The sequence below is a fragment of the Tiliqua scincoides genome, chromosome 2, assembly GCF_035046505.1.
Source record: "Tiliqua scincoides isolate rTilSci1 chromosome 2, rTilSci1.hap2, whole genome shotgun sequence".
NCBI lineage: Eukaryota > Metazoa > Chordata > Lepidosauria > Squamata > Scincidae > Tiliqua > Tiliqua scincoides.
In genome coordinates this window covers 5,186,027-5,195,440 of record NC_089822.1, presented here as the reverse complement: position 1 = coordinate 5,195,440, position 9,414 = coordinate 5,186,027, and the positions used below count along the sequence as shown (strand labels likewise).

The 9,414-nt window shown below is 46.2% G+C and overlaps 1 protein-coding gene across 1 annotated transcript in view; it reads right to left on the bottom strand.

Annotated features, from left to right (window-relative positions):
- The window catches only part of SETBP1 (SET binding protein 1), a 243,123-nt gene that overhangs the window by 8,473 nt on the left and 225,236 nt on the right, over positions 1-9,414 (bottom strand). The window contains exon 4 of the mRNA XM_066615110.1: positions 2,496-2,669. Within this exon, the coding sequence (XP_066471207.1) occupies positions 2,496-2,669 (174 nt within the window). The remainder of the gene's footprint in view (positions 1-2,495; positions 2,670-9,414) is intronic.

The following is a 9,414-nucleotide window of genomic DNA, read 5'->3' as shown; positions in this document are numbered from 1 at the left end:
GATCTTGTATAAACAAACTCATGACAAGTTGCAACATAAGAAGCAGGAGTGAGTCACAAACAAAACAGACATATGCTCTCAGATAAATTAGAATCTGCATGTCCATCCTTCTGAAGTCTGCTTTTCATTAATGCAAAAACACACAAAAGTATTTCCCCCATGTAATACATTCTTATCTGTTGACAAGGTGTTCTGCCAGATTACCAGTCCAAGCTCCACCTGGAAAATTAGGCCCACTTTTAGCTAATTAGCTCCCCTTCTTTCCTCAAAAATGACCCTGGTTCTGCCCTGCAGTACTGCTGGACCCCACCACCAGGGTAGCTCGCCTGTTTAACATACAGAGGTCCTCCTTCCTGTCAGCAGCCTCCCACCACTACAGCAGCCCCTTGGTCCTCAGCAGGTCTTGGGCACAGCAGCCAAACACCAGTCTTAGTGTCCCCAGTAGTTTCTGCTCCAACAGCTTCCAAAGTCCATTCACACATCAGTCCATCAGCAGTCCCAGCAGTCCATTAGTCATCAATTCCTTAGTCCATTAATCCAGTCTCCAATCTGTCCTTCCTCAAGCTTTCCTCCTTCTGCTACCCACACCAAACTCTCCCTTCATCAGGTGCTTTTATGCCTGATGGACCTATTGTCTTTCTCTGCTGGATGCCCAGGCCTTACCCTTAAAGGGGCCACTGTTGACACCACATCCTACTTCCTCGCCAGATCTTCCGCAATTCCAATACACAAGGCTCTTTGTGTATCCTGAAATCATACTGGCAGGCATCTAAGTTGTTGACCGTGGTGGCAGAATTCAGACTCCTGAGGGCCACACTAAGGGCTAGACACAGGGGAGCTTCTCAACTCCTGACATAATTTTCTTGTTCAAAAGAAGTTGGGAGACAGGCAATTCAGACAGGTTGTGGCACAGAGGGAATCCAGCTCAGCTCCCATGTGCCTCACCTGTCATCATTATTGTTCCCCAAAGCTGTCAATAGCCACAGAGGGGAAAATTAACAGTTGGCGTTTTGGAAGCATGCGGCTACACTGAGCAGCCTGTTCACGGTGGCTGTAAAGTGCACCCTGCTGTACGAATGCGCATTCCAGTGGTGGGGAGGAAGGGATAGGATTGGGTCATAAGCAAGGGAAGAGTAACTGCCCTTCTTCACCCCAGCACACTATTTTTTCTAGTGGATGTTGCTGGTGGTGTTCTGCATCTTTTTAGATTGTTAACCCTTTTTGGGACAGGGAGCCATTTTTATTTGATTTTGACTGCTATCCTATACACACTTTCCAGGGAGTAAGCCTCATTGAACACAATGGGACTTACTTCTGAGCAGACATGGATTGTGGTGTTTCTCCGTAAACCACTTTGTGATCTTTTTTGTTGTAAAGCAGTTTGTAAATATTCTTAACAACAACAGAACTGGGGAAGTGTATAGAAAGGAGGCAAAGTAGCTGCATGAATGCTTCAACTTGTGTCTCATATGCTGCAGGGTGTAGCAGTGGTGGCTGGTTGGTTGAGAAAAGCTAAAGGAGTCTGAATGAAAGGCTACAGAAGAAGATTGTCTACTCAATAGCTGGCCTGTTGTCCATTTGGTTTGAATCTCACAGAATTTGTTTTTCTCCGAAAGCATTCTTGATTAATTACAGGATATCCACAACACTGTCCCCTAGGCTTATTAACACAGCTCCTTCAGTTTTCAATAAATTTCAACATCTGTGTGACAGACAGACCAAAAGTTTAATTGGACATAAGCAATGCAATGAACTGCACCAATTTTCTGATCTGGAACAAAATGTATAACTGCTCATTCCCTTTCTTGGCTCAATGAAATAATGACTTTTCTTACATTAATACCTGAAGGGTGTCACATGGAAGAGGGCAAAGATTGGTTCTCTGTTGCCCCAGAGACTAGACCTAGATCTAAGTCCCTAGCGCCAGCCCAGGTGTGTTGCGAATGTGCCGTAAAGCACACTTGCGTCTCCTTTTGAGCTGGTTGGGCCAGCACAAGGATGCATGCTGGCCCACTGAGGCCAGTTCCAGCCTCTGCAGTGCTGAAAAAGGTAAGGTTGCACCAGCCTAGAGTGGCCAGTGCAGGGAGTTGTGGAGGGCAGACCGGGGAAGTTAAAAGGTAGAGGAAGGGTGGGCCGGTGAATGGACTGGGCCCGGGAGGGGATTGTGACCAGTCTGAGCCACCTAGGCTGTATCCTAAACCCCTCCCAGCCAGCCTGGTTTTATATTGGGCTGCTTGGACCTGTGCCAGTGGCGCAGATCTTAGTAGTCCCACTGGGGTGGCTTCTGTGCAACATGGGGTAGGGGAAAAAAAATCCAGTTCCTCCAAGTTGTATGGCAGCCACCTCCTACCCTACACCAGATTCAGCACAGACCCGTTGGCCTGCCTGTTCCAGAGCAGGATAGGATTGGGCTGCCCATATTCTAAGGCGCATATAATCCTTTCTTGCAGCACAGAGTTTTGAAGAAGGCCTTGAGGTACTTAGAAAACAGTTACCTGCTTCAGAGGCTGCTGCCATTGATGAAGGTAAGAGAGATAATACTGGAGTTGAGGTCATGGAAACCCCATCTAGAGCTGCTGGTTTCCGGCGGGTCATCACAGCAGATGCAGAACCCTCATTTTTGTTCTGAAGCAAAGTCTGGTCTGCTTTTAGGTGGGTGCTGGTCATTCCTGCAGGGTGAAAAGACAAACAGTAGCCATTATTGAGAGGGTAGGAATCCTAAGAAATATATGACAAATGCCCTGCTGTGCATCAAAGTGAAATGGGCACTCCGGCATCCCCAGGCTGTAAATGTGCTTCTAATAATATAGTTTTGATACTAATGAGAGTCATGAATGTTTTTTGTATTGGGTTTCAGTCATTTTTGCCTTAGGGTACAACATAAACATTGATTCCCAGCCAACACATTATTGCCTCACAAGTCTATTTTTAAAACAATACCAGGAAACGGGGAGTTTTGTACTTACCGTGAATCCCCCTTCTCAGTGGTCCCCATGTCCGGATTAGTCCTAACACTTGTTAGGACTAAGACGGACATGGAGATCCTACTGGAGAAGATTATAATCACACCTCTATTTTGGTGCCGCTTTCTTTGAGCCTCCCTGCACCATTGTATCTATCACACAATCTGAAGAACTGGAACAGAAAGGAGTATTATTATGAGCCAACCTCTTACCCGTAAAGCTGAATCCTCCACATATCGTTAACAGTACAATGTACAACTTCCCACTACACTGGCAAAACGACGGTTGCTTGCTCTGGTACAGCATACTTAAAACTCCCTTGAATGTGTTTTCAATCTGATTTCTCAAACCTGTATGTACTATGATTTTTCTGTCTGTATCCCACAGTTTCTCCAGCCCACTATAGTTGTGCCACAGAGGAACCAAATCACAGCCTTGCAGTTCAAGAACAGATTCTGCAGGAATCTGGCAGGTCAGGCCGAACTAGATGTGGTGGTGACGGAAGACAATGCCCAAGCAGTGGGTTGGAGGCTGAACGAAGAACAAAAGCAGAACAGGGGTGAAGGGCGCTGAACCCTTGCAACCTAACACAGCTTTGTTCCTTGTGGCTCCTTCCTCGGATATTTTTCTCTGGCCCTGGCTCACTTCCGATACTGAAAAGTGGCACCATGGCAGACTGTGTGGCATTAAACTGTGGCCAGGGTTGAGCCCCCCCCATTGGTGTGCCTTCCCTTGCTCTTAAAATTGAACCCCAACACTGAACTTTAGAAATGATTGGAGCAGATGCTCATTCCAAGTGGTGCTCTGCTCCACAACACCTAATTTGGACAGAATTGAGGTTTACTGACTTTTCAGTCCCCAGTACCAATTTCCATCAAGTAATTGGTTTACTGAGGGTTGGGAACCTTAACTGAAAGGTATCTAAGCTAGTGCTGACCCAACCTTTCCTCCATTTCGCAACAATTTCCTGTATCTTTGAAAATTGGGTGACCTTTTGGCTATTTTCTTAGCAGGAGATATTTAAGATTACTTGTTTCAAGGAAAAAAAGACTTCCTCCACTCAATGGCTACTCCCAATAGGGAGAGTAGCCTTTAATGGGGAAGAAAAAATCATGTAAAAGGTAGAACAAAAGGTGCATTGCACACTGTCCAGGTTAATACAAAGACATGCCCTTCCCCTCCCCCCCAAGCCAGAGCAGATGGACATGTTTCAACACATTTCTGGGGGGGTGGGGGTGGGGTGGAGATGGGTTTCCCCCCCCAAACCTTTTCTGTCATCTCCAAAGAAAGACTGTCAAAAATGAAAGAAAAATACATTTTGTGCTGACCTGATTTAAACTGAAGCATGTAATTAAAATGTACCCCTAAAGGCCGAACTAGATACGGCATGAAACATCCGTTATTAAAAGTCTTGATGCCTTTTTCTTTTTAAAAAAGCAATAGTGGATGGCCATTTTGCCCCCCATGCTGATGCCCCAACTCAAATTGCCACCAACAGCAAAACTTATGGCACAATATTATGGTATCAATTTTTCCCTCCAGGACTACCAACAAATTTGGGGTGGTAGATTTGGATCCGGAAAGCAGCTCAGGGTGGAAAGGTTGAACCCCTCTCCCTCTGCACTGCAGCCTGGATCCAAATGGCTCCTCCAACTGCCTTTAGAAAATGACTTTGCAAGTCCCTATGTAATTGGACCATGCACATCTTCCAACAGTTTCTGCGTAGAGTCTGGGATTTTCTTCTTACTTGTGTACAGATCATCCTGCCCCAAAGCATGATTTTGCTCTCAGGACTGTATGTTTGAGACATACAAAATTATGCAGGGAATGGACAGAGTGGATAGGGAGATGCTCTTTACACTCTCACATAATACCAGAACCAGGGGACATCCACTAAAATTGAGTGTTGGGCGGGTTAGGACAGACAAAAGAAAATATTTCTTTACTCAGCGTGTGGTCGGTCTGTGGAACTCCTTGCCACAGGATGTGGTGCTGGCGTCTAGCCTAGACGCCTTTAAAAGGGGATTGGACAAGTTTCTGGAGGAAAAATCCATTATGGGGTACAAGCCATGATGTGTATGCGCAACCTCCTGATTTTAGAAATGGGTTATGTCAGAATGCCAGATGCAGGGGAGGGCACCAGGATGAGGTCTCTTGTTATCTAGTGTGCTCCCTGGGGCATTTGGTGGGCCGCTGTGAGATACAGGAAGCTGGACTAGATGGGCCTATGGCCTGATCCAGTGGGGCTGTTCTTATGTTCTTATGACTCTAAAACATGTGGTGGAGATCCTGGATGAGCAGCTTTCCTGCACAGATTTCAGATAACAGAGCAGAATGTACAAACCACGAGATGGTGTCAGACAGCGGAAAAACATGCAGCAAATGACAGGCACACCAATGCTCAAAGATGGAAACAATTGTAGCGTGTGTACATGTGCTTTTTCATGTGTACGTGAGAAAGAGCTTGTATATTTAGAATATAATAAATGCAAACCACCTCCTGGCTTCCACATCTGTTGATAATTAAGCTGAAGATCCTGTACAAAAAGCTCTATGAAAACTAGCAGCTGTAACCCCTTGACCTTTATTGATAAAACAAAATGCCAGCCCCCCCAGCCCCAGCCCCCTCCCTCAACCCAGGCCTCTGTGAAGCTTCACCGTACTGGGGGCAGGCATCCATTTTTCAAAGGTAATCCCTCACAAGCCACTTATCCTCTCAGAATCTCTACCTGTACTCAGTGTTGCATTAGGGACCCTTGATTTATGGATCTCTGCTCTATGGATGCAGAGGCCCACTTCCTGTTGCCGTGGTTACTTGGGTCCCGGTTCAAGGTTAAACTGCTTCCAACTCAGAGCATCTAACAGCCAGGCTTTATTGACTTCCCCAGGCTGCTTTCAAAGGTCAAAGACCAAAGTGCTGCTTACTGCCTTCGGGAGGAGTCAATATTTCTCTCTGGTGTCCTCTGCAGAAGTTGGCCTCTGTGTGTGTGACTGCGCTCCTGTGTGTGCCACTTATCCAGCGTTGGCAAAGTCATGCCAATTGCTGACGAACAGCATCATCCTGGGGAGTTGCTACAAATTTGACAGACGACTTCAAAGGCCAGCACGTCCAACCCTTTGGCCCGTCATGAGCTCTCCACAGGACCACTGGGCTTAACAACAACAACAACAACAACTTTATTTTTACCCCGCCTTTCTCCCCCGAAGGGCTTGTGCTCTGGTGAACTCAGTTTTGTTTCTCTTTCACCTTCATCTTACATGGAAATGTAATCCAGGCTCTTCTGAATGCCCAGATGATAGTGGCATAAAAACTTATGCCACTTTGGCGCTGTCCAAAGTGAATATCGCAGGCATTTGGAAACATGCTCAGACGGTGTCTATCAAGAAGTAGTGTGCTACATAGTTGGATGGAGGGTAGACCGCAGCCTGCCAGACAAGAGGAAGTTGCCTTATACTAAGTTTGCCCTTTGTTCAGTACAGTCCATGCTATCAGCAAGAGGTCTTCAGGTCTCCCATAGTATGCTGCCAGCTCCCTTGAGCTGCAGATGGTAGGGGGCAAGCCTGCAAAGCATGTGACCTATCTCCGCACCAGTGTCTCCCTGGGGTTCTTTAATGCTAGGCCCCATGGATGTGGTTCTGACTCAGGAAACAACATCATAAGAAGAGCCCTGTTTGATCAGGCCAAGGGCCTATCTAGCCCAGCTCCCTTTATCTCACAATGGCTTCTGGGAATACTCAAGACAAGATACTCTCATACTGCCACTCCCTTGCATCTGACATTCAAGATGCCTACTTCTAAAACTCAGGGGTTGCATATCATCATCATGACTTGTAACTTGTGATAACCTTTTCCTTCATAAATCTGTTCAGTCCCCTTTTAAAGGCATCTAGGCCTCCAGCTGCCAACACCACATCCTGTGGCAAATAGTTGCACAGATTAATTACAAAGTAATTAAAAGTAATTCAAAATTATTAAGTAATTGGTAACCACTTCTTACGTCCAGGAGATTGAACCATGAAGCATTTTGGTTCCTCCTTGACATTTAGCTTTCAAAAGTGGTCCAAGAACAGGTTCATCTTGAACCAAGTTAGGTTTTCTCATGCAACATCACATGAAACACTTTTGCTTGCAGTGGTAACCCTATTAGACATATAAGTATTTAGCTTGAGAAAAATCTGTCCTATTTTTAAAATTGTTTATTTTTGAATTAAGAAATGGTTTTAAAAACAAAATACATATAAGAAGATAAAACACCGGAGTGGGAAGGAAAAACAACTGTCATATAGTTACCAAATGCCTGATTACTGATCCACTTATTTTTAACCACGGATATTTTTTGTGTTTTAAGGGTTTAGTTCTGGCTCAGTTTCAAGGTAACCAAGATATTTTACAGCCCAATCCTGAGCTGCCTGGGGTGTGTGTGGCGTGTGCCTGTGGCGATGCCCGAAAATGGCTGCTGCCACATCCTGCAGGCTTCGGGCAGCCACCGACAGCTCCTTGGCAGAAGGGGACTTTCGTCCCCTTCCCCTGGGTAAAGTGAGTAGCCCTGCAATGGGGCTACTTGATTCACCGCCAACCAAAAGGTCGGCAGTGAATCAAGAGCCTCCGTGTAAGGCGGCAAGCCCAGCACGGAGGCTCTGGATTCAGTGGAGCACAGCATAGCTCCACAGTCCCACATTCCTCCCTCCCTGCGGCATGCTTCCCCCCGCCTCCTGTCTCCCCATAATGAATCCTCCCTGCCCTCCACCCACCTCCCCCCTTCTTGGAACGCCCCCTCCCCACCTCCTCCCTTGCCCCCACTTATCTCTCTGCTGCTTGGCAGTCTGTGCGACCGCCAAGCGGCAGAGGTTGGGTGCCCGCCCAGTGGTAGTCCAGCGCCAGCCAGCGCTGGGCTACCACCGGCACTCGCCTGGCGGTAGGGTCCGTAAATGTGCCTTATGGCACATTTGTGACAGTGCGTGCTAGCGGTGAGCTCTTAGACAGGTAGCCATGCTAATCTGTAGCAAAAACAATCGTTTTGTGGCACCTTAAACACAAATCAACTTATTGTAGCATCATATTTGTGGACTAATTTTCACTTCATCAGATGCATGGAGTGTTAGCCTCAGTAGGCAGGGACTAGAGGAGAAAATCCCAGGTTCAGGAAGATGCTGATTACATTCTTAAGAGTGCTTTAAAAAGAGTGCATACATATCACATGACGCAGTTAGGTTATTAAGTACAGAAGAAGATCCCTGCTGGATCTGACCAAAGACCTAGGTCTATCTCAGCATGCTTCTTTCTGTATTGGCCAAGTACATGCCTCTGGGAAGCTCTCAAGCAGAGCTGGAAGGACGTAGCCCTCTTTCCAGCAACTGGCATTGAGTGGCATACCACCATGGAACACAGAGATTCCACATACCCATTAACTATGTAGAGATAGTGCACAGATAGATTCTGAGTGCATGCTTTTGCTTTGTAATTGTAACACATATTGCTGGACTACAGAGATTCTAGGAAAATAAAACTGACTATGCCTGTCTATCCTGGTAATAGTGAAACTTAACATGAGGAGTGACCTATGTGCTGTGGAGCAATGGGAATAGGAGAGCCTCTGTAGCAGTATCTCATGAAGAACTCATACAATGTTCACGCTTGCATTTGTGGGTAATTGTGAGCATTTTGGGAGACCAGTAAGAAATGAGAAATGAATAAAGACAGCTAATATTGTAATGCCGTTGTACAAATTGATGGTAAGGCCACACCTGGAGCATTGTGTCCTGGTCGCCACATCTCAAAAAGGATATAGTGGAGATGGAAAAGGTGCAAAAGAGAGCAACTAAGATGATTACTGGGCTGGGGCACCTTCCCTATGAGGAAAGGCTGTAGCGTTTGGGCCTCTTCAGCCTAGAGAAGAGGTGCTTGAAGGGGGACATGATTGAGACATATAAAATCATGTAGGGGATGGACAGAGTGGATAGAGAGATGGTCTTTTCCCTCTCACATAACACCAGAACCAGGGGAATCCATGAAAGTTGAGTGTTGGGAGAGTTAGGACAGAAGAAAATATTTCTTTACCCAGCATGTAATTAGTTTGTGGAACTCCTTGCCACAGGATGTAGTGATGGCACCTTGCCTTTATGCCTTTAAGAGAGGATTGGACAAATTTCTGGAGGAATAGTTCATTACGGGTTACAAGTCATAGTAGGTATGTGTAAGCTCTTGGTTTTAGAGGCAAGCTGCCTCTGATTGCCAGATGCAGGAGAGGGCCCCAGGACGCAGGTTGTGTCTGTTGTCTTGTGTGCTCTCTGAGGCATTTGGTGGGCCATTGTGAGGTACAAGAAGCTGGACTAGATGGGCCCTTGGCCTGATCCAGCAGGGCTCTTCTTATGTTTGATCAATACTGAGAAAAATCAGGTGTTCTTGGACAATGTTTTGCAAAACTTTCCAAATTAGATTTCCTTTGTTCCT